This window comes from Strigops habroptila, chromosome 22 (genome assembly GCF_004027225.2).
Source record: "Strigops habroptila isolate Jane chromosome 22, bStrHab1.2.pri, whole genome shotgun sequence".
Lineage (NCBI taxonomy): Eukaryota > Metazoa > Chordata > Aves > Psittaciformes > Psittacidae > Strigops > Strigops habroptila.
Window position 1 is genome coordinate 1675199 of NC_044298.2, and position 24727 is coordinate 1699925.

A 24727-nucleotide genomic window follows, 5' to 3' on the forward strand; every position below is an offset into this window, starting at 1 on the left:
CACACCAATATTGCCCTGCTGGAAGTAGATGGGGTTTCCCTGAGGATTCCCATCACTGCTGCACGGATACAGAAATGGAGCCACGAGCGGGGTGTTAGCGAGATTTCTAATACCAGCCACAAAGCTTCCGAAGGAAGAACTCGTCCCCTGGGTGGTGGGAGATGTAAGGTAGAGCTGCCTCCGCTGGCAACCGTTTTGGAAACTCATCTTTGAGGGAGAGATATTATCTGAAAGCAAGAAAGGAATATACTTTGTGGAAAACAAAGACATTCAGCTTTCACAAGGTGTTTTCTATTCCTAGTTTAACTATGCTTTTGCCAGGGGAATCCTGAACAATATACTGGGAAAACAGCCTGAAATTCATAGCAAAGCAATAACCCCACAGAAAAGCTTTTAGACGTTTAGCTTCTGGCAGCACGTACATTTCAAACAACTGCTTTTTCAATGGTGAAAGAAAAGCGGTGTGTACCGGACTCAGGTAGATTATATGGCAGGGTCTGAAATCACGACAGCCCTCACATACCCACAGATCTCCTTGCTTTGGAATCAACTGCTTGACATTACTTCCCTACTTCTGCCCAAAAAGGAGACTACTAAGTTTGTGATAGTGCCTTGTCCACACACATGTCCTCAGCTACATGACATCAATGGAGGTATCGTGCCACAAAATGTCCACAAGGAAAGGAGGTGACACTCCCAATGCAGCTGCTTTCCCACCTCTCCCACAGAAGTCCTCCGAGCTCTTCTCATCCAGACTTCCTTCCAGGCACTGCTTACAATTGCATCCAGCAAGTCTCCACTTCTTCTCTTCTCTCCCCTCCCACTTTTCTCCTTTGAAGTCCTAGCCTTGCCTCTCCATCTTTCTCAAACCCACTAATTTCATGGCTGAAACAGAGTAGCATTGTCATTGGGGAAAGAGAGAGGTTAGTCCACTCTCAGCTACCCTGAGATGCATCTTGGTGGAGAAAGTACAGCAACTGGAAAGCACACAGCAAATAAAGACTGGTAGAAGATGGAATGAATAGCTACCCTTAGCTCAGCTGCTTGGTAAGTACTATACACAAATCTCGCTAAGTGGAAGCACTCGTCAGTCTTCTAACTTGCACCTGCAGATGGCATTTGACAATTAACTAATGCCAGCCACCACATTGCTTCCCAGTAAGCCAACACAGACTTACCCAACGCAGCACCAGCAAGCAGTAAGGAAACCCAAGCGGTTTGCGGAACACTACAGAATCCATGCGTTTATACGATTTCAGTGTCCGCGTCTCCGGAAGTGAGACACCTCAAGGGGTACGGAAATGCATTTTTTAATAATCCAGACCTGCTCAACCTCCAATCCTTAAATTACTGCCTTACCTTATGAATCTTCATGGAATGTGGCCACCGAGGTCTTAAATGCGACTCTATGACTGCTGCCTCAAAGCTTGTATTCCTGACCCACGTATTTCCGCTGGGAAATGGGGAAGTAAGACCTGATGATGCAGCCTGGAACCAATCCCCGTCGGGATTAAACTTGGTTTGGATAAAAGTTAACCTGGTGCATTCCAAAGCAAGGTCAAGGGACCTGCACAGGAGATCCAGTTTTGGGGAATAAAATGGCCAGATGAACGTTGTCAGATCCACACAGATGTGATCAACCAGGTAAGAGCAATGTCTTCACCAACCAAGAAGAAAGAAACGCAAGCTTTCTCAGCTGCCGTGTTTTATTTTGAGAACGCACACCCAAATTGGTTTGGTTTGGTTGAAAGCCCTCTCTATCACAGGACCCGGGAAAAGAACGATTTCAAATGGGGCCCCGAGCAACAGCAAGCCTTAGAGCAAATTCAAGGGGAGATAGATCATGCAGTAGCCCTTGGGCCAGTGCGCACCGGGCAAGATGTGACAGATGTGCTCTGCACCGCAAGCCGTGGAGAATGGTCCTACCTGGAGCCTCTGGCAAAAAGCACCAGGGGAGACTTGAGGTCGACCCCTCTATTTTTAGAGTCGGGGATACAAGGGATCTGAGGCCCGCTATGCTTCAACTGGGAAAGAGATACTGGCAGCCTAGGAAGGGCTTTCAGCTGCTTTGGAAATGATTGGCACTGAAGCACAGCTCCTCCTGGCACACGGGCTGCCCGTGCCGCCCTGCATGTTCAAAGGGAAGGTCTCCTCTACACATCATGCAACCGATACTAGATGGCATAAGTGGATCGCAGTGAGTATACAATGAGGTGGAAGAGGAAATCCCAGTCATCCAGAAATGCCAGGAGTTATCACGCACTGGCCAGAAGGCAGAGATTTTGGGATGTCACCAGAGGAGGAAGTGACACGTGCTGAAGAAGACCCCCTGTATAGTAAATTGTCAGAAAGTGAGAAGCAACATGCCTTGTTCACTGATGGGTCCTGCTGTGTTGTGGGAAAGCATCGGAGGTGGAAGGGGGCTCTATGGAGTCCCCTATGACAAGTTGCAGAAACTGCTGGGCACGCAGGTCTGATTGTCCGTGTAAGTACAAGCGTTCAGGTTGTGCAGATGTTATGATTTTTAAAGGAAACATCTCAAACTGACATATATCCCTGTGCAAGTCTTTGGACACGTACCACTTTTGGCTATTCAGCTGGATTTCTGCTGGGAAAAATCCCTCTATTATCAACCGCAGAAGACTTCTCTTCAAAAGTATCTTACATGTCAATATCTTTGCTTTACCTAAATGCCCCCTATGTAAGCTATTGCATTTTCCGAAGCGCCGTGGCACCGAGCACTGGTTGGCATCAGGGAGTTCATTTCACTTTTGCGTAGCATCCCACAGTGCACACTACCCGCATCTTGGTGAGAAAGCATTTTCGCACGAATCAAGGATTCTCCCCAGATTCTCAGCACGGCGAGGCCTGCCCAGCCCACTCTCCTGCACATTGTTGCCATTCAATTTTAAAGTCTGGAGCCCCATTACACCCGACTTTTCCTTCTCATCAGTCCCTACCACAGCTACTCAGGGAAGGTGTGAGGGTGTGATCCAACTCTGAGGGCAGCTTCCAGGTGGGGCAGGTCTCCAGGCTGCTGGTCCATCTCTTGGCTTTGGAAACCTTAGCATAGCTGAGATGCCAGGAGGCCGAATGTAGAAGGCAACGAGCCTCCCATGAAAACAAGTGGCTTGGCCAGTCCATGCCCTAGGGACTATTTGGTTGAGTACTGAGATCACTACTTCTGGGGCTGAGAGGAACCCAAATATGGCACTATCCACCTCTTTTCCTGTTTACTCCAGAAGGTGAGTGCTCCATGAAGAATGAAACTTCTGAGGAGCACTTTGGGAAAAGCTTTGGCTTTCCAAGGCTTTCTCAAAGCATGGCAGAGCGGTGCTTCCTCATGCCGTAGAGCACCCCCTCTCCCAGCAGCTATCTGGGATATCCCAGACCAGTCCCAGATCTCTCCCAACGCTACCGTCCTACACCTTCCCATGCATTCTGCCAGGGGCTTCCACTCTACAGACACCAGAGTTTTAGGAAGATATTCAAAGAGAAGGGGTGAGTCTGCGGGAATGCCACAGAGAAGGAAACACTTGCAGACAGCTGATGCCAAGTGCACGTTTTTTATTATTGCTTCTCACAAGAAAAGGAACAAGATGGCAAGAAGGAACAGATGGGCAAATTCCTCCATCCACATCAGCGCAAAGAAGAATTAGAGAGGACCTCTCCCAGGCAATATTCCTGGGGGCATAAAGTCACTTAGTTACATGTCACAAGGAAAGGCATTGTTCTCGGGGTAAATACAGCAGAAATTATGCAGAGCATGATAAGGAACCATTGGAGCATTTCCTCTTCCTAGGGCAGGAAGGGCACAGGAAAGCAAAAAAGGGAGGAAAACCTTGGCAACTATAGGAATCAGCAAACAGGTTTCATTCCTTAGCCTTTGGAGACTCCACAGGGCAATGGCACTGCAGAGTAGGGTCAGCTTGAAGCTGTCACCACGGGAGCCCCAACACGGAGGCCCTCATGGAGCCACGTACTTACTTCGTCAGACACCAATGTTACCCAGGTTCAAGTAAATGGTATTGCCATTGGGCAAACCTCCACTGCACGGATTCACACACCTGGGATTGTGGGACACATCAATATTACCCAGGTTCAAGTAAATGGTGTTGCCGTTGGGCAAACCTCCACTGCACGGATTCTCGCACCTGGGACTCTGGGACACATCAATATTACCCAGGTTCAAGTAAATGGTGTTGCCGTTGGTCGCAGCTCCACTGCACGGATTCACACACCTGGGATTCTGAGACACATCAATATTACCCAGGTTCAAGTAAATGGTGTTGCCGTTGGTCGCAGCTCCACTGCACGGATTCACACACCTCGGATTCTGGGACAAACCAATATTACCCAGGTTCAAGTAAATGGTGTTGCCGTTGGTCGCAGCTCCACTGCACGGATTCGCACACCTGGGATTCTGGGACAAACCAATATTGCCCAGGTTCAAGTAAATGGTGTTGCCGTTGGTCGCAGCTCCACTGCACGGATTCACACACCTGGGATTCTGGGACACACCAATATTGCCCTGCTGGAAGTAGATGGGGTTTCCCTGAGGATTCCCATCACTGCTGCACGGATACAGAAATGGAGCCACGAGCGGGGTGTTAGCGAGATTTCTAATACCAGCCACAAAGCTTCCGAAGGAAGAACTCGTCCCCTGGGTGGTGGGAGATGTAAGGTAGAGCTGCCTCCGCTGGCAACCGTTTTGGAAACTCATCTTTGAGGGAGAGATGTTATCTGAAAGCAGGAAAGGAATATACTTTGTGGAAAACAAAGACATTCAGCTTTCACAAGGTATTTTCTATTCCTAGTTTAACTATGCTTTTGCCAGGGGAATCCTGAACAATATACTGGGAAAACAGCCTGAAATTCATAGCAAAGCAATAACCCCACAGAAAAGCTTTTAGACGTTTAGCTTCTGGCGGCACGTACATTTCAAACAACTGCTTTTTCAATGGTGAAAGAAAAGCGGTGTGTACCGGACTCAGGTAGATTATATGGCAGGGTCTGAAATCACGACAGCCCTCACATACCCACAGATCTCCTTGCTTTGGAATCAACTGCTTGACATTACTTCCCTACTTCTGCCCAAAAAGGAGACTACTAAGTTTGTGATAGTGCCTTGTCCACGCACATGTCCTCAGCTACATGACATCAATGGAGGTTTCGTGCCACAAAATGTCCACAAGGAAAGGAGCTGACACTCCCAATGCAGCTGCTTTCCCACCTCTCCCACAGAAGTCCTCCGAGCTCTTCTCATCCAGACTTCCTTCCAGGCACTGCTTACAATTGCATCCAGCAAGTCTCCACTTCTTCTCTTCTCTCCCCTCCCACTTTTCTCCTTTGAAGTCCTAGCCTTGCCTCTCCATCTTTCTCAAACCCACTAATTTCATGGCTGAAACAGAGTAGCATTGTCATTGGGGAAAGAGAGAGGTTAGTCCACTCTCAGCTACCCTGAGATGCATCTTGGTGGAGAAAGTACAGCAACTGGAAAGCACACAGCAAATAAAGACTGGTAGAAGATGGAATGAATAGCTACCCTTAGCTCAGCTGCTTGGTAAGTACCATACACAAATCTTGCTAAGGGGAAGCACTCGTCAGTCTTCTAACTTGCACCTGCAGATAGCATTTGACAATTAACTAACGCCAGCCACCACATTGCTTCCCAGTAAGCCAACACAGACTTACCCAACGCAGCACCAGCAAGCAGTAAGGAAACCCAAGCGGTTTGCGGAACACTACAGAATCCATGCTTTTATACGATTTCAGTGTCCGCGTCTCCGGAAGTGAGACACCTCAAGGGGTATGGAAATGCATTTTTTAATAATCCAGACCTGCTCAACCTCCAATCCTTAAATTACTGCCTTACCTTATGAATCTTCATGGAATGTGGCCACCGAGGTCTTAAATGCGACTCTATGACTGCTGCCTCAAAGTTGGTATTCCTGACCCACGTATTTCCGCCGGGAAATGGGGAAGTAAGACCTGATGATGCAGCCTGGAACCAATCCCCGTCGGGATTAAACTTCGTTTGGATAAAAGTTAACCTGGTGCATTCCAAAACAAGGTCAAGGGACCTGCACAGGAGATCCAGTTTTGGGGAATAAAATGGCCAGATGAACGTTGTCAGATCCACACAGATGTGATCAACAAGGTAAGAGCAATGTCTTCACCAACCAAGAAGAAAGAAACGCAAGCTTTCTCAGATGCTGTGTTTTATTTTGAGAACGCACACCCAAATTGGTTTGGTTTGGTTGAAAGCCCTCTCTATCACAGGACCCGGGAAAAGAACGATTTCAAATGGGGCCCCGAGCAACAGCAAGCCTTAGAGCAAATTCAAGGGGAGATAGATCATGCAGTAGCCCTTGGGCCAGTGCGCACCGGGCAAGATGTGACAGATGTGCTCTGCACCGCAAGCCGTGGAGAATGGTCCTACCTGGAGCCTCTGGCAAAAAGCACCAGGGGAGACTTGAGGTCGACCCCTCTATTTTTAGAGTCGGGGATACAAGGGATCTGAGGCCCGCTATGCTTCAACTGGGAAAGAGATGCTGGCAGCCTAGGAAGGGCTTTCAGCTGCTTTGGAAATGATTGGCACTGAAGCACAGCTCCTCCTGGCACACGGGCTGCCCGTGCCGCCCTGCATGTTCAAAGGGAAGGTCTCCTCTACACATCATGCAACCGATACTAGATGGCATAAGTGGATCGCAGTGAGTATACAATGAGGTGGAAGAGGAAATCCCAGTCATCCAGAAATGCCAGGAGTTATCACGCACTGGCCAGAAGGCAGAGATTTTGGGATGTCACCAGAGGAGGAAGTGACATGTGCTGAAGAAGACCCCCTGTATAGTTAACTGTCAGAAAGTGAGAAGCAATATGCCTTGTTCACTGATGGGTCCTGCTGTGTTGTGGGAAAGCATCGGAGGTGGAAGGGGGCTCTATGGAGTCCCCTATGACAAGTTGCAGAAACTGCTGGGCACGCAGGTCTGATTGTCCGTGTAAGTACAAGCGTTCAGGTTGTGCAGATGTTATGATTTTTAATGGAAACATCTCAAACTGACATATATCCCTGTGCAAGTCTTTGGACATGTGCCACTTTTGGCTATTCAGCTGGATTTCTGCTGGGAAAAATCCCTCTATTATCAACCGCAGAAGACTTCTCTTCAAAAGTATCTTACATGTCAATATCTTTGCTTTACCTAAATGCCCCCTATGTAAGCTATTGCATTTTCCGAAGCGCCGTGGCACCGAGCACTGGTTGGCATCAGGGAGTTCATTTCGCTTTTGCGTAGCATCCCACAGTGCACACTACCCGCATCTTGGTGAGAAAGCATTTTCGCAGGAATCAAGGATTCTCCCCAGATTCTCAGCACGGCGAGGCCTGCCCAGCCCACTCTCCTGCACATTGTTGCCATTCAATTTTAAAGTCTGGAGCCCCATTACACCCGACTTTTCCTTCTCATCAGTCCCTACCACAGCTACTCAGGGAAGGTGTGAGGGTGTGATCCAACTCTGAGGGCAGCTTCCAGGTGGGGCAGGTCTCCAGGCTGCTGGTCCATCTCTTGGCTTTGGAAACCTTAGCATAGCTGAGATGCCAGGAGGCCGAATGTAGAAGGCAACGAGCCTCCCATGAAAACAAGTGGCTTGGCCAGTCCATGCCCTAGGGACTATTTGGTTGAGTACTGAGATCACTACTTCTGGGGCTGAGAGGAACCCAAATATGGCACTATCCACCTCTTTTCCTGTTTACTCCAGAAGGTGAGTGCTCCATGAAGAATGAAACTTCTGAGGAGCACTTTGGGAAAAGCTTTGGCTTTCCAAGGCTTTCTCAAAGCATGGCAGAGCGGTGCTTCCTCATGCCGTAGAGCACCCCCTCTCCCAGCAGCTATCTGGGATATCCCAGACCAGTCCCAGATCTCTCCCAACGCTACCGTCCTACACCTTCCCATGCATTCTGCCAGGGGCTTCCACTCTACAGACACCAGAGTTTTAGGAAGATATTCAAAGAGAAGGGGTGAGTCTGCGGGAATGCCACAGAGAAGGAAACACTTGCAGACAGCTGATGTCAAGTGCACGTTTTTTATTATTGCTTCTCACAAGAAAAGGAACAAGATGGCAAGAAGGAACAGATGGGCAAATTCCTCCATCCACATCAGCGCAAAGAAGAATTCGAGAGGACCTCTCCCAGGCAATATTCCTGGGGGCATAAAGTCACTTAGTTACATGTCACAAGGAAAGGCATTGTTCTCGGGGTAAATACAGCAGAAATTATGCAGAGCATGATAAGGAACCATTGGAGCATTTACTCTTCCTAGGGCAGGAAGGGCACAGGAAAGCAAAAAAGGGAGGAAAACCTTGGCAACTATAGGAATCAGCAAACAGGTTTCATTCCTTAGCCTTTGGAGACTCCACAGGGCAATGGCACTGCAGAGTAGGGTCAGCTTGAAGCTGTCACCACAGGAGCCCCAACACGGAGGCCCTCATGGAGCCACGTACTTACTTCGTCAGACACCAATGTTACCCAGGTTCAAGTAAATGGTATTGCCATTGGGCAAACCTCCACTGCACGGATTCACACACCTGGGATTCTGGGACACATCAATATTACCCAGGTTCAAGTAAATGGTGTTGCCGTTGGGCAAACCTCCACTGCACGGATTCTCGCACCTGGGACTCTGGGACACATCAATATTACCCAGGTTCAAGTAAATGGTGTTGCCGTTGGTCGCAGCTCCACTGCACGGATTCACACACCTCGGATTCTGGGACAAACCAATATTACCCAGGTTCAAGTAAATGGTGTTGCCGTTGGTCACATCCTTGCAGCAGGGATCCAAACACCTGGGATTCTGGGACACATCAATATTACCCCGGTTGAAGTAAATGGGGTTACCCTGAGGATTCCCAGCACTGTTGCATGGATACAGAAATGGAGCCACGAGCGGGGTGTTAGCAAAACTTCTAATACCATCCACATATCTTCCGAAGGAAGAACTCGTCCCCTGGGTGGTGGGAGATGTAAGGTAGAGCTGCCTCCGCTGGCAACCGTTTTGGAAACTCATCTTTGAGGGAGAGATATTATCTGAAAGCAGGAAAGGAATATACTTTGTGGAAAACAAAGACATTCAGCTTTCACAAGGTGTTTTCTATTCCTAGTTTAACTATGCTTTTGCCAGGGGAATCCTGAACAATATACTGGGAAAACAGCCTGAAATTCATAGCAAAGCAATAACCCCACAGAAAAGCTTTTAGACGTTTAGCTTCTGGCGGCACGTACATTTCAAACAACTGCTTTTTCAATGGTGAAAGAAAAGCGGTGTGTACCGGACTCAGGTAGATTATATGGCAGGGTCTGAAATCACGACAGCCCTCACATACCCACAGATCTCCTTGCTTTGGAATCAACTGCTTGACATTACTTCCCTACTTCTGCCCAAAAAGGAGACTACTAAGTTTGTGATAGTGCCTTGTCCACGCACATGTCCTCAGCTACATGACATCAATGGAGGTTTCGTGCCACAAAATATCCACAAGGAAAGGAGCTGACACTCCCAATGCAGCTGCTTTCCCACCTCTCCCACAGAAGTCCTCCGAGCTCTTCTCATCCAGACTTCCTTCCAGGCACTGCTTACAATTGCATCCTGCAAGTCTCCACTTCTTCTCTTCTCTCCCCTCCCACTTTTCTCCTTTGAAGTCCTAGCCTTGCCTCTCCATCTTTCTCAAACCCACTAATTTCATGGCTGAAACAGAGTAGCATTGTCATTGGGGAAAGAGAGAGGTTAGTCCACTCTCAGCTACCTTGAGATGCATCTTGGTGGAGAAAGTACAGCAACTGGAAAGCACACAGCAAATAAAGACTGGTAGAAGATGGAATGAATAGCTACCCTTAGCTCAGCTGCTTGGTAAGTACTATACACAAATCTTGCTAAGGGGAAGCACTCGTCAGTCTTCTAACTTGCACCTGCAGATAGCATTTGACAATTAACTAACGCCAGCCACCACATTGCTTCCCAGTAAGCCAACACAGACTTACCCAACGCAGCACCAGCAAGCAGTAAGGAAACCCAAGCGGTTTGCGGAACACTACAGAATCCATGCTTTTATACGATTTCAGTGTCCGCGTCTCCGGAAGTGAGACACCTCAAGGGGTATGGAAATGCATTTTTTAATAATCCAGACCTGCTCAACCTCCAATCCTTAAATTACTGCCTTACCTTATGAATCTTAATGGAATGTGGCCACCGAGGTCTTAAATGCGACTCTATGACTGCTGCCTCAAAGTTGGTATTCCTGACCCACGTATTTCCGCTGGGAAATGGGGAAGTAAGACCTGATGATGCAGCCTGGAACCAATCCCCGTCGGGATTAAACTTCGTTTGGATAAAAGTTAACCTGGTGCATTCCAAAACAAGGTCAAGGGACCTGCACAGGAGATCCAGTTTTGGGGAATAAAATGGCCAGATGAACGTTGTCAGATCCACACAGATGTGATCAACAAGGTAAGAGCAATGTCTTCACCAACCAAGAAGAAAGAAACACAAGCTTTCTCAGCTGCTGTGTTTTATTTTGAGAACGCACACCCAAATTGGTTTGGTTTGGTTGAAAGCCCTCTCTATCACAGGACCCGGGAAAAGAACGATTTCAAATGGGGCCCCGAGCAACAGCAAGCCTTAGAGCAAATTCAAGGGGAGATAGATCATGCAGTAGCCCTTGGGCCAGTGCGCACCGGGCAAGATGTGGACAGATGTGCTCTGCACCGCAAGCCGTGGAGAATGGTCCTACCTGGAGCCTCTGGCAAAAAGCACCAGGGGAGACTTGAGGTCGACCCCTTTATTTTTAGAGTTGGGGATACAAGGGATCTGAGGCCCGCTATGCTTCAACTGGGAAAGAGATGCTGGCAGCCTAGGAAGGGCTTTCAGCTGCTTTGGAAATGATTGGCACTGAAGCACAGCTCCTCCTGGCACACGGGCTGCCCGTGCCGCCCTGCATGTTCGAAGGGAAGGTCTCCTCTACACATCATGCAACCGACACTAGATGGCATAAGTGGATCGCAGTGAGTATACAATGAGGTGGAAGAGGAAATCCCAGTCATCCAGAAATGCCAGGAGTTATCACGCACTGGCCAGAAGGCAGAGATTTTGGGATGTCACCAGAGGAGGAAGTGACACGTGCTGAAGAAGATCCCCTGTATAGTGAACTGTCAGAAAGTGAGAAGCAATATGCCTTGTTCACTGATGGGTCCTGCTGTGTTGTGGGAAAGCATCGGAGGTGGAAGGGGGCTCTATGGAGTCCCCTATGACAAGTTGCAGAAACTGCTGGGCACGCAGGTGTGATTGTCCGTGTAAGTACAAGCGTTCAGGTTGTGCAGATGTTATGATTTTTAAAGGAAACATCTCAAACTGACATATATCCCCTGTGCAAGTCTTTGGACACGTGCCACTTTTGCCTATTCAGCTGGATTTCTGCTGGGAAAAATCCCTCTGTTATCAACCGCAGAAGACTTCTCTTCAAAAGTATCTTACATGTCATATCTTTGCTTTACCTAAATGCCCCCTATGTAAGTATTGCATTTCCGAAGCGCCGTGGCACCGAGCACTGGTTGGCATCAGGGAGTTCATTTCACTTTTGCGTAGCATCCCACAGTGTACACTACCCGGCCTTGGTGAGAAAGCGTTTTGCAGGAATCAAGGATTCTCCCCAGATTCTCAGCACGGCGAGCCTGCCCAGCCCACTCTCCTGCACATTGTTGCCATTCAATTTTAAAGTCTGGAGCCCCATTACACCCGACTTTTCCTTCTCATCAGTCCCTACCACAGCTACTCGGGGAAGGTGTGAGGGTGTGATCCAACTCTGAGGGCAGCTTCCAGGTGGGGCAGGTCTCCAGGCTGCTGGTCCATCTCTTGGCTTTGGAAACCTTAGCATAGCTGAGATGCCAGGAGGCCGAATGTAGAAGGCAACGAGCCTCCCATGAAAACAAGTGGCTTGGCCAGTCCATGCCCTAGGGACTATTTGGTTGAGTACTGAGATCACTACTTTTGGGGCTGAGAGGAACCCAAATATGGCACTATCCACCTCTTTTCCTGTTTACTCCAGATGGTGAGTTCTCCATGAAGAATGATAAGTGAGTATCTGAATTGGAAAAGTGAGCATTTTCCAATTAACCTGGAAATGAGGAACAAGCTATGAAAATACTTCAACTCTTTTCTGGTTTTCTTCCTAACTATTGCAGATACTTGCTTCGCTTTTCCCAATAGTTTAGAATGGGAATCTTAGTGTTCCTTAGACTTTTTTAGATAACTGAATAAAACTGTGTCCTTATCTCTGAGGAATACCTTTTAGAGCTCAGAGCACATTGTCTGACAGAACAAGAAGTGTGGGTCTATGACATTTGCTTATGCTGAACAGCAATTTTCTGCCTCACATTATAACACTCCTGTGTCCAGGGAGGAAGGCTCTCTCTTTCTCTTACTGTGGCACAAGCTTGTGATTTGTGTGAGGCCAGACCTTCCCAAGCCATGTGCAATGTCACAGCCATTGAGTATGATTTATCACAGCCCATTACTGTTCCGATTCCTCTATAAGAGAAGTGAGACAGTGATATTTGCAGGTTAGGCACCAGGCACGTGCTCTGGGGCATCCTGAAAGAGCAAGCCAGTGGGTGGTCCCCGAGAAAGCTGTGCCCACATCTGATGCTTGATCAGCTGGGTTGGCTTCCCCCACAGTCTGCCTCCCCATCTCTCCCTGCCTTCAGCAGCTGCTGCTTCAATCAAATCCTGCTCTACACCATTTCTGCTCTGAGCCTGCAGAGCACTGCCCTTGGCATGTGTGACAGGGTGACTTTGAGTCCCTGAGGACTTTGCTTACTCAGTGCGAGGAAATTGCAAACAAGTGGGATGCTAAGGAGGAGCACTGGGGATCTGTTAGTGGATGTTCATGGAGGTTTACTATCATTCTCCCAAGACACCTTGCTAACACTACTGACACTGCACCAGAATTCAGTGCTGAGAGAATCCATGTCGATCCCCCTATGATGTGTTGCGGCTTGCTCAGTTGCCACCAAAGACAAAGAAATAGAAGTTGATTGTAAAAGGCTGAGATAGGACCTATAGGATACACATGGGTGACCATGTCACATGACACAGTGTCCTAGACCTACTCACCTTCCCCTTGATAGTGGCTTATTTACCAATTCCTCACAATGGAATTTTCATGTCAGCCTGTGTGATGCAGACGTTGCTGGCCCTAAGCTCCTCCAGCATCTGAGGAGCACTTTGGGAAAGCCAAAGCCTTCCCCAAGCATGGCAGAGCGGTGCTTCCTCATCCCGTAGAGCATTCCCTCTGCCTGCATGATCCGGGATATCCCAGAGGAGTCCCAGATCTCTCCCAGCATATTACCTGGGACCATGTCATGCATTCCAGCAGAAGCTACCACTCTGCAGACACCACGGCTTTAGGAAGTAATTCATAGACAAAGGGTGAGTCTGCGGGAATGCCACAGTGAAGGAAACACTTGCAGACAGCTGATGCAAAAAGAGGGGTTTTTTATTATTACTTCTCACAAGAAAAGGAACAAGATGGCAAGAAAGAACAGAGGGGGAAATTCTTCCAGCCACATCAGTACAAAGAAGGACTACAGAATACCTCTCCAGGCAATATTCCTGAGGGCACAAATAACTTAGTCACATGTTACAAGGAAAGGCATCGTTCTTGGGCTAACTACAGCCGAAGTTATACAGAGCATGAGAAAAAACCTTTGGAGGATTTACTCTTCCTAGGACAGGAAGGGCACTAGGAAAGGGAAGATGGGAGGAAGACTTTGGTAAGTATAGGGATCAGCAAACCGTTTTCATTCCTTAGCCTTTGGAGATTCCACAGGGCAATGGCACTGCAAAGTAGGGTCACCTTGAGGCTGTCACCACGGGAGCCCCCACATGCAGCCCCTCATGGAGCCACGAACTAACGAGAGCAGCCATTTCCACATCTGCTGCAGTACCGCTGGCCACAGTCAGGACTGCATACATTCATACACATTCAGGTATGTGTAACGCACGCAGTTGGACAGGAAGACACACACTTTGGAACAGCCTGATCACCTCCACAGCAACGGGTCTACACAGTGGGGGGTGCACTTGGCTACTTCTTCAGAGCACCGGTCCGTGCACTGGGGAGTCGGTCTTACACAAATATTGCCCACGTTCAAGTAAATGGTGTTGTCCTTGGTCTCACCTCCACAGCAGGTATCCAGGCACCTGGGATTCTGGGACACATCAATATTGCCCAGGTTCACAAAAATGGTGTTGCCCTTGGTCACTTCTTCAAGCACCGGCCCGTGATCTGGGGAGTCGGTGTCACACAGATATTACCCAGGTTCAAGAAAATGCTGTTGCACTTGTTCCCTTCCTTGCGGCATGGATCCGCACACCTGGGATTCTGTGTCACATCTATATTGCCCAGGTTCAAGTAAATGGTGTTGCCCTTGGTCGCATCTTCACAGAACGAATCTTCACATTTGGTGGTGCCCTTGGTCACTTTCCAGCAGCATTGGTCCCCACAGGTGTTGGTGTACCTGGTCACTTCCACACAGTACGGGTACGCGCACGTGGGATCCTGTGTCATATCAATATTACCCAAGTTCACATAAATCGTAGTGCACTTGGCAACTTCCTCAGAGCACGGATCCTCACGTCTGGGATTCTGCGTCACATCAATATTATCCAGGTTCAAATAGATGGTGGTGCCCTTAATCACTTCTTCACAGCATGAATCTTCGCATCTGGTGGCACCCTCGATCCCTTTGCAGCAGCTTGGGTCCGCACATGAGGTGGTGTACTTGGTCACTTCCTCACTGCAGGGATCCATGCACTTGGGAGTCTGCGACACATCAATATTGCCCAGGTTCAAGTAAATGGTGTTGTCCTTTGATACTTCTTCGCAGCACGAATCTTCGCATCTAGCAACGCCCTCGATCCCTTTGCAGCAGCTTGGGTCTGCACATCTGTTGGTGCACTTGGTCACTTCCCCACAGCACGGACCCACGCACCTGGGATTCTCTGTCACATCAATATTGCCCTGGTCAAAGTAGATGGGGTTTCCCTGAGGATTCCCATCATTGCTGCATGGATACAGAAATGGAGCCACGAGTGGGGTGTTAGCGAGATTTCTAATACCAGCCACAAAGCTTCTCATTGCTCTGAAGGGAATACCCTTCACCACAGTGGCAGGAGTTGAAAGGTAGATCTTTGTCAGGTGGCAACCTTTCTGGCAACTCATCTTTGAAGGAGACGTATTATCTGAAAGCAGGAAAGGAATATACTTTGTGGAAAACAGAGCCATTCAGCTTTCACAAGGTATTTTGTATTCCTAGTTTAACTATGCTTTTTACAGGGGAATCCTGAACAATATACTGGGAAAACAGCCTGAAATCCATAGCAAAGCCCTAACCCTACAGAAAAGCATTTAGACTTTTAGCTACTGGGTGCACGTACGTTTCAAACAACTTCTTTTCCAAAGAGGAAAGAAAAGTGGTATTATCTGGACTCAGATAGATTACATGGCAGGGTCTGAAGTCACGGCAGCCATCACATGTCCACAGATTCCCTCGGTTTGGGATCAACTCCTTGACATTACTTCCCTACTTCCACCCAAAAAGGAGACTACTACGTTTGCGATAGCGCCTTGATCACACACAGATCCTCAGCTAGATGGCATGAATGGAGGCTTCTTGCCACAAAACTTCCACAAGGAAAGGAGATGACGCTCATAGTGCAGCTGCTTTCCCACCTCTCCCACAGAAGTCCTCCGAGCTCTTCTCATCCAGACTTCCTTCCAGGCACTGCTTACCCTTGCAGCCTGCAAGTCTCCACCACTTCTCTTCTCTCCCCTCCCACTTTTCTCCTTTGAAGTCCTAGCCTTGCCTCTCCATCTTTCTCAAACCCACTAATTTCATGGCTGAAACAGAGTAGCATTGTCATTGGGGAAAGAGAGAGGTTAGTCCTCTCTCAGCTACCCTGAGATGCATCTTGGTGGAGAAAGTACAGCAACGGGAAAGCACACAGCAAATAAAGACTGGTAGAAGATGGAATGAACAGCTACCCTTAGCTCAGATGCTTGGTAAGTACCATACACAAATCTTGCTAAGGGGAAGCACTCGTCAGTCTTCTAACTTGCACCTGCAGATAGCATTTGACAATTAACTAATGCCAGCCACCACATTGCTTCCCAGGAAGCCAACACAGACTTACCCAATGCAGCACCTGCAAGCAGGAAATGAAACCCAAATGGTTTGCGGAACACTACAGAATCCATGCTTTTATACAATTTCAGTGTCTGTGTCTCCGGAAGTGAGACACCTCAAGGGGTATGGAAATGCATTTTTTAATAATCCAGACCTGCTCAACCTCCAATTCTGAAATTACTGGGTTACGTTCTAATTCCTAATGGAATGTGGCCATCGAGGTCTTAAATGCAACACTATGACTGCTGCCAACAAACTTCTATTCCTGATCTACGTATTTCCGCTGGTGCAAGGAGAACAAAGAACTGATGATACAGCCTGGAAATAGGCATTAAACCCATTGGCATTAAACTTGGTTTGGATAAAAGTTAACCTGGTACATTCCAAGGTAAGTTCTAGGGATGTATACAGGAGATCCAGTTTTGGGGAATAAAATGGCATTCTCAGATCCACACGGATGTGATCAACAAGGTAAGAGCAATGTCTTCACCACCCAAGAAGAAAGAAACGCAAGCTTTCTCAGCCGTTGTGTGTTTTTTTGAGAATGCACAGCCCAAATTACAGTTTGGTTGAAAGCCCTCTTTATCACAGGACCCGGGAAAAGAATGATTTCAAACGGGGCCCCGAGCAACAGCAAGCCTTAGAGCAAATTAAGCGGGAGATAGCTCGCGCAGTAGCCCTTGGGCCAGTGCGGAGCGGGCAAGATGTGACAGATGTGCTCTGCACCACAAGCTGTGGAGAATGGTCCTACCTGGAGCCTCTGGCAAAAAGCACCAGGGGAGACTCGAGGTCCATCTCTCAGCTTTTTTGGTTGGGGATACTGAGGGTCTGAGACTCCGTATGCTCCAACTGGGAAAGAGATACTGGCAGCCTATGAAGTGCTTCCAGCTGCTTCGGAAGTGATCTTGGGTGCCAGATTGGTACTCTTCTTCAAGGACTGTAGCGATAGGAGAAAGGGTAATGGGCTTAAACTTAAACAGGGGAAGTTCAGGTTACATATAAAGAAGAAGTTTTTTTTGTGAGGCTGGTGACACACTGGAACTTGTTTTCCAAAGTGGTAAATGCTCCATCCATGACAGCGTGCAATGCCAGGTTGGACAGAGCCTTGGGCGACATGGTCTAGTGTGAAGCGTCCCTGCGCTTGGCAAAGGGGTTGAAACTAGATGATCTTAAGGTACTTTCCAGCCCTAACCATTCTGTGATTCTATGGTTCTATGATTGGCTCTGAAGCACAACTCCTCCTGGCACACAGGCTGCCCGTGCTGGCCTGGATGTTCAAAAGGAGGGTCTCCCCTACACATCATGCAACTGATATTACACACAGTAAGTCGGTTGCACTAATCGCACAATGAGCTCGAATAGGAAATCCCAGTTATCCAGGAATGCTAGAAGTCATCATGGCCTCACCACAGGGCAAAAATTTTGGCATGTCACCAGAGGAGGAGGTGTCTCATGCTGAAGAAGCCCCATGTATAATAAACTGTCAGAAAGTGAGAAGCAATATGACCTGTTTACTGATGGGTCCTGCCATGTTGTGGGAAAGCATCGGAGATGGAATGCATGGAGTTCCCTACGACAAGTTGCAGAAACTGCTGAAGGAGAGGGTGAATCGAGTCAGTTTTCAGAGGTGAAAGCCATCCAGCTGGCATTAGACATTGCTGAATAAGAAACATGGCCAGTACTTTACCTCTCTACTGCACCAAGGATGGTGGCTGTCCTGGATTTGGCTGCAACAGTTATTTTTCTCCTTCTTAGTAGCTGGTGCAGTGCTGTGTTTTCAAATGTAGTCTGAGAAGAAGGCTGATAACACACTGATGTTTTTAGTTGTTGCTAGGTAACGCTTACTCCAATCAAGGACTTTTTAGTCTTTTGCTCTGCCAATGAGCAGAGGCATGGGAAGCCAAGAGGAAGCAGAGACAGGACACCTGACCCAAACTAGCCAAAGGGGTATTTCATACCACAGCACGTCATGCTCAGTATATAAACTGGGGGGAGTTACCCAGAAGGCCTAGATCACCGCTCGGATCAGGCCGGGTATCTTTCGGCAGTTGGTGAGCAACTGTATTGTGCATCGCTTGTGTTTATTGTTTTTTTCCTTTCCCCTTTTAGTTTTATGTTCTCTCCACTTGTTATTTCCCTTATCATTATTATTATTGGTGATAGCAGTAGTGGTTTTGTATTATACCTTACTTACTGGACTGTTCTTATCTCAACCCATGGGATTTACATTCCTTTGATTCTCCTCCCTATCCCCCCGGGAGCGGGGGAGGGGGGAAGAAGTGAGGGAGTAAGCGAGCGGCTGTGTGGTTCTGAGTTACTGGCTGGGCTTAAACTACAACAGTGGCAAACACCTTTTGGGTGTGCTTACAGTAATGGAAGCAAAGAAACTGGCAACACAGAGGTAAACCCTTCTGGGCTTCTGCACTACAGCAAAATACTGCTGCTGGCTGGAGAACCTGGTGCTGAAGAGGGGAATAAAAATACATATAGATAAAGTTCCCGTATTGCACATAAAGAATCTCCTGAGGAGAACAGTCTGGGTTATTCCTGCTTCAGTTAAACGCAAACCCATTTGTGGGATTACTTTTGCTCAAGGACCTGGGTGTACTTGGTGGGTACTGCAGGAAGATGAGGAAGTCCAGTGTGTACCTCAAGGAGATTTAATTGAGGACAACAAAGCCAATTACATCAATTATATGCTTGATAATAAACAATAATGTAAATTATATTGATTAGTACATAACACTTCAACGGCAGCTGCTTAACACTAATGACATGTCAGCAGAATTTGGTGATGAGTGAATCCATGTCCATCTCCCTATGTGATGCAGCTTACCTAGTTGCCACCAGAGACAAAGAAATAGAAGTTGATTGCAAAAGGCTGAGATAGGACCTATAGGATATTCATGAGTGACAAAGTCACTATACTCAGCCTCCTAGACCTGCTCACCTTCCCCTTGATAGTGGCTTATTTACCAATTCCTCACAATGGAATTTTCATGTCAGCCTGTGTGATGCAGACGTTGCTGGCCCTAAGCTCCTCCAGCATCTGAGGAGCACTTTGGGAAAGCCAAAGCCTTCCCCAAAGCATGGCAGAGCGGTGCTTCCTCATCCCGTAGAGCATTCCCTCTGCCTGCATTGATCCGGGATATCCCAGAGGAGTCCCAGATCTCTCCCAGCATATTACCTGGGACCATGTCATGCGTTCCAGCAGAAGCTACCACTCTGCAGACACCACGGCTTTAGGAAGTAATTCATAGACAAAGGGTGAGTCTGCGGGAATGCCACAGTGAAGGAAACACTTGCAGACAGCTGATGCAAAAAGAGGGGTTTTTTATTATTACTTCTCACAAGAAAAGGAACAAGATGGCAAGAAAGAACAGAGGGGGAAATTCTTCCAGCCACATCAGTACAAAGAAGGACTACAGAATACCTCTCCCAGGCAATATTCCTGAGGGCACAAAATAACTTAGTCACATGTTACAAGGAAAGGCATCGTTCTTGGGCTAACTACAGCCGAAGTTATACAGAGCATGAGAAAAAACCTTTGGAGGATTTACTCTTCCTAGGACAGGAAGGGCACTAGGAAAGGGAAGATGGGAGGAAGACTTTGGTAAGTATAGGGATCAGCAAACCGTTTTCATTCCTTAGCCTTTGGAGATTCCACAGGGCAATGGCACTGCAAAGTAGGGTCACCTTGAGGCTGTCACCACGGGAGCCCCCACATGCAGCCCCTCATGGAGCCACGAACTAACGAGAGCAGCCATTTCCACATCTGCTGCAGTACCGCTGGCCACAGTCAGGACTGCATACATTCATACACATTCAGGTATGTGTAACGCACGCAGTTGGACAGGAAGACACACACTTTGGAACAGCCTGATCACCTCCACAGCACGGGTCTACACAGTGGGGGGTGCACTTGGCTACTTCTTCAGAGCACCGGTCCGTGCACTGGGGAGTCGGTCTTACACAAATATTGCCCACGTTCAAGTAAATGGTGTTGTCCTTGGTCTCACCTCCACAGCAGGTATCCAGGCACTTGGGATTCTGGGACACATCAATATTGCCCAGGTTCACAAAAATGGTGTTGCCCTTGGTCACTTCTTCACAGCACCGGCCCGTGATCTGGGGAGTCGGTGTCACACAGATATTACCCAGGTTCAAGAAAATGCTGTTGAACTTGTTCCCTTCCTTGCGGCATGGATCCGCACACCTGGGATTCTGTGTCACATCTATATTGCCCAGGTTCAAGTAAATGGTGTTGCCCTTGGTCGCATCTTCACAGAACGAATCTTCACATTTGGTGGTGCCCTTGGTCACTTTCCAGCAGCATTGGTCCCCACAGGTGTTGGTGTACCTGGTCACTTCCACACAGTACGGGTACGCGCACGTGGGATCCTGTGTCATATCAATATTACCCAAGTTCACATAAATCGTAGTGCACTTGGCAACTTCCTCAGAGCACGGATCCTCACGTCTGGGATTCTGCGTCACATCAATATTATCCAGGTTCAAATAGATGGTGGTGCCCTTAATCACTTCTTCACAGCATGAATCTTCGCATCTGGTGGCACCCTCGATCCCTTTGCAGCAGCTTGGGTCCGCACATGAGGTGGTGTACTTGGTCACTTCCTCACTGCAGGGATCCATGCACTTGGGAGTCTGCGACACATCAATATTGCCCAGGTTCAAGTAAATGGTGTTGTCCTTTGATACTTCTTCGCAGCACGAATCTTCGCATCTAGCAACGCCCTCGATCCCTTTGCAGCAGCTTGGGTCTGCACATCTGTTGGTGCACTTGGTCACTTCCCCACAGCACGGACCCACGCACCTGGGATTCTCTGTCACATCAATATTGCCCTGGTCGAAGTAGATGGGGTTTCCCTGAGGATTCCCATCATTGCTGCATGGATACAGAAATGGAGCCACGAGTGGGGTGTTAGCGAGATTTCTAATACCAGCCACAAAGCTTCTCATTGCTCCGAAGGGAATACCCTTCACCACAGTGGCAGGAGTTGAAAGGTAGATCTTTGTCAGGTGGCAACCTTTCTGGCAACTCATCTTTGAAGGAGACGTATTATCTGAAAGCAGGAAAGGAATATACTTTGTGGAAAACAGAGCCATTCAGCTTTCACAAGGTATTTTATATTCCTAGTTTAACTATGCTTTTTACAGGGGAATCCTGAACAATATACTGGGAAAACAGCCTGAAATCCATAGCAAAGCCCTAACCCTACAGAAAAGCATTTAGACCTTTAGCTACTGGGTGCACGTACGTTTCAAACAACTTCTTTTCCAAAGAGGAAAGAAAAGTGGTGTTATCTGGACTCAGGTAGATTACATGGCAGGGTCTGAAGTCACGGCAGCCCTCACACGTCCACAGATTCCCTCGGTTTGGGATCAACTCCTTGACATTACTTCCCTACTTCCACCCAAAAAGGAGACTACTATGTTTGTGATAGCGCCTTGATCACACACAGATCCTCAGCTAGATGGCATGAATGGAGGCTTCTTGCCACAAAACTTCCACAAGGAAAGGAGCTGACACTCCCAATGCAGCTGCTTTCCCACCTCTCCCACAGAAGTCCTCCGAGCTCTTCTCATCCAGACTTCCCTCCAGGCATTGCTTACCCTTGCAGCCTGCAAGTCTCCACCACTTCTCTTCTCTCCCCTCCCACTTTTCTCCTTTGAAGTCCTAGCCTTGCCTCTCCATCTTTCTCAAACCCACTAATTTCATGGCTGAAACAGAGTAGCATTGCCACTGGGAAAAGAGAGAGGTTAGAGATGCATTTTGATAGAGCAAGCACAGCAATTGCAAAGCACACAGCAAATATGACTGGTAGAAGATGGAATGAATAGCTACCTTAGCTCAGCTGCTTGCACCATACACAAATCTTGACAAGCAGAAGCACTTGTCAGTCTTCTAAGCTTGCTTCTGCAGATAGCATTTAGCAATTGAATAATGCCAGCCACTACTTTGCTTCCCAGTAATGACTTACCCAATGCAGCACCAGCAAGTAGCAAATGAAACACAAATGGTTTGCTGAACACTACATGATCAATCTTTTTACACGATTTCAGCGTCTGTGTCTCCGGAAGTGAGACACCTCAAGGGTACGGAAATGCATTTTTAAATAATCCAGACCTGCTCAACCTCCAGTTCTTAAATTACTTGCTTATGTTGGACAGAGCCTTGGGCGACATAGTCTATGGTGATGCGTCCTTCCCATGGCAGGGAGGGTGGAACTTGATGATCTTAAGTTCCCTTCCAATCCAAACCATTCTATGGTTGTATGTTATAATTTTTAATCAAATGTGGCTACCAAGGTGGTACACGTGACACTATGACTGCTGCCTGCAAGCTTGTATTCCTGATCCACCTATTTCCAATTTGGAACAAAGAACTGATGATACAGCCTGGAAACAATCCACCTCAGGATTAAACTTTTTTTGCGTGACCGTTAATTTGGCACATTCTTGCACCCTCCTCTAAGACAGCCATATAGACCAGGGTTACACATGGGATAGAACTGTATAAGAAGCTTTGTTCTGCTCAACTGTGCAAGTTTGCTTGCTCTAACGTGCAATATCCCTCCTACTGAGAATTTTATTTCCAATAATCTGGGCAGAATTTTCCTTGTTGCAACCTGCAGCCATTGCCTCTCACCCTCCCCTGGGCTCCTCTGAGGAAAGCCTCTCCATCAATACTTTTTAGGTAGGCAAAAGTGGCCCCTTTCCTCTAAGGAAGGATCTCCTCTAAGTCTCTTCCTCTCCAGGGTGAGCAGCCTCTCCTCATCAATCATCTCCTCAAGGCCCCTGAAACATCTTGATGGTCTCCACTGGACCGATCCCTGTTTGTTACAGACTGCCTTGCCTGTGGGCTTCTAACTGGACACAGCATCCAGATATCATCTCACATGTGCCAGGTGGAGGGGAGTAGTTATGTGCCTGCTAAGTGTATGCTGGAGAGTGCAGCCAAGTACGTGGGAACACCCAAGTTTTCTGGGCAGCTTCATAACACCTCTGCTCTTCAATCAGGTGCAGTAAGCCAGCATAACCTAAATTTGTCATTATTTTGTTAGTTAGGCAGGCAGGGAAGTCTTCACACTGTGTTAAGATCTTCAGTGTCACCCAGGCTCTTTGCAGGACATCTACTGTAGCAGCCCATCTCTAAGCAGAGACACTCCAGGGTGACGAACCATCTGTGTTTGGTGCTCTGACCATAGTCTCAGTGGTAGTAGCCCTTTCTGGTTTGCTGTGCACATGGCTATCATATAGCTGGCTTAACTGAGACTGAGATATGCCATACACAGAAGATAGAGAACTGCGCACAACTGCAACAGCACAGTGTCACTGCTTTCTGCCTGCCACAGTTGCAGTCAGGTGAAGATGTTCTTGTCTGAAAACCTCTCGTTATAAGAGAGAAGGGAGAGCCAAAAAGTAAATTGCCTGTGAGACACCAAAGGCTCAGAAACATCCTTCTCTGCTCCCTCTAAACTAGCCTTTAGTCACTTGGTAACACAAGCATCAAACAAGTATTACTTGCATGCAGAGATGAGGGTGTATATTATCTGGAGACTAAGGTATGTTCTTGTGTCTGCATGCTGTTCTCCCTTTAAATGCGTATGTCACTGCTACCGAGCATGGTGGTGTCCAGTGTGTAGTAGCTTTTGCCTATTTAATTTGGAATAAATCAATCTGGGAAGTGTGACCACTTGGGTTGCCAATCCACTGCTGACCACAGTAATTTGAATTAACCCTCAGTATAATTCAGCTGACTTGGGTATATCAGTGGGCTGATGGGATAAGGGTGGTGGTCACTTTTCCTACCACCCATCTGTTCTTCAGCGGTGTACCTGCATGAGGATAAAGGCAACATCATGGCAACTGAGTAGTGTTATGTTGTTTGAGTCAGAGCTTTAGGAGAAAATGCAAAAACGCAAAACATCACAAGACTAGTGATGATACAGAGTTTCCAGGAGCACCTCAAGACACTGTCACCAGCAGCGCCATGTCTAAACATGACAGTGACAGAAAGAGGTCAAATGCGGCTAAGAATAAAAGAATCCCCCGAATTCCACCTCCCATCCTGTCTCTAATGGCATGCAGGATGTGTTGGGCTGGAGGATGATTTACAAAAAACATGACTGGCTGACTATTTGAGAGCCAGCGAACGACCATTCATTTCCCAAACACTTCTCTGGCGTCAGCTCTGCTGAAAGGACACATGAATTTGCAAGCCTTCTTTGCCCACCTGAGGTGGCAAATATAGGCATGGAAATAGCCAGTTTCCATTAAAATCATTAGTCAAATAATTCATCACAGGGTAGAGGCAGAGTAGGTCTGTGTTAGCAAAGGGTAGCCTGTCTGTGTGCCTGGGGCACCTCATCTCAAAGGCCAGGCTCTTGAATATACAAGGCAGATCCCAAGTTAAAGTTGCTCTGCCTGCTCGCCATCTTTATTTGCCAGTACTGAGCTGGGTAAGTA

At 47.7% G+C, this 24727-nt stretch overlaps 1 protein-coding gene across 1 annotated transcript; it reads right to left on the reverse strand.

Moving 5' to 3' along the window:
* Positions 1 to 14310: 14310 nt before the first annotated feature.
* On the reverse strand, positions 14311 to 22444 carry LOC115602524 (keratin-associated protein 10-4-like). Its single transcript, XM_030473705.1, has 3 exons — positions 22413 to 22444; positions 20106 to 21143; positions 14311 to 15115 (listed from the first exon to the last, which is right to left on the reverse strand). The coding sequence occupies exons 1-3, from the start codon at positions 22442 to 22444 to the stop codon at positions 14311 to 14313; spliced, it is 1875 nt and encodes a 624-aa protein (XP_030329565.1).
* Between the last annotated feature and the right edge of the window lie 2283 nt (positions 22445 to 24727).

Bases quoted from the DNA above. Each gene is read 5' to 3' on its own strand.
- LOC115602524 (XM_030473705.1), bottom strand. From the start codon at position 22,444: ATGTCGCCCAAGGCTCTGTCCAACATAAGCAA. The intron at 21,144-22,412 runs GTAATTTAAGAA...GTATCCATGCAG, and splicing joins GCTCTGTCCAACATAAGCAA to CAATGATGGGAATCCTCAGG. The intron at 15,116-20,105 runs GTGTGTGTCTTC...GTATCCATGCAG, and splicing joins GGTGATCAGGCTGTTCCAAA to CAATGATGGGAATCCTCAGG.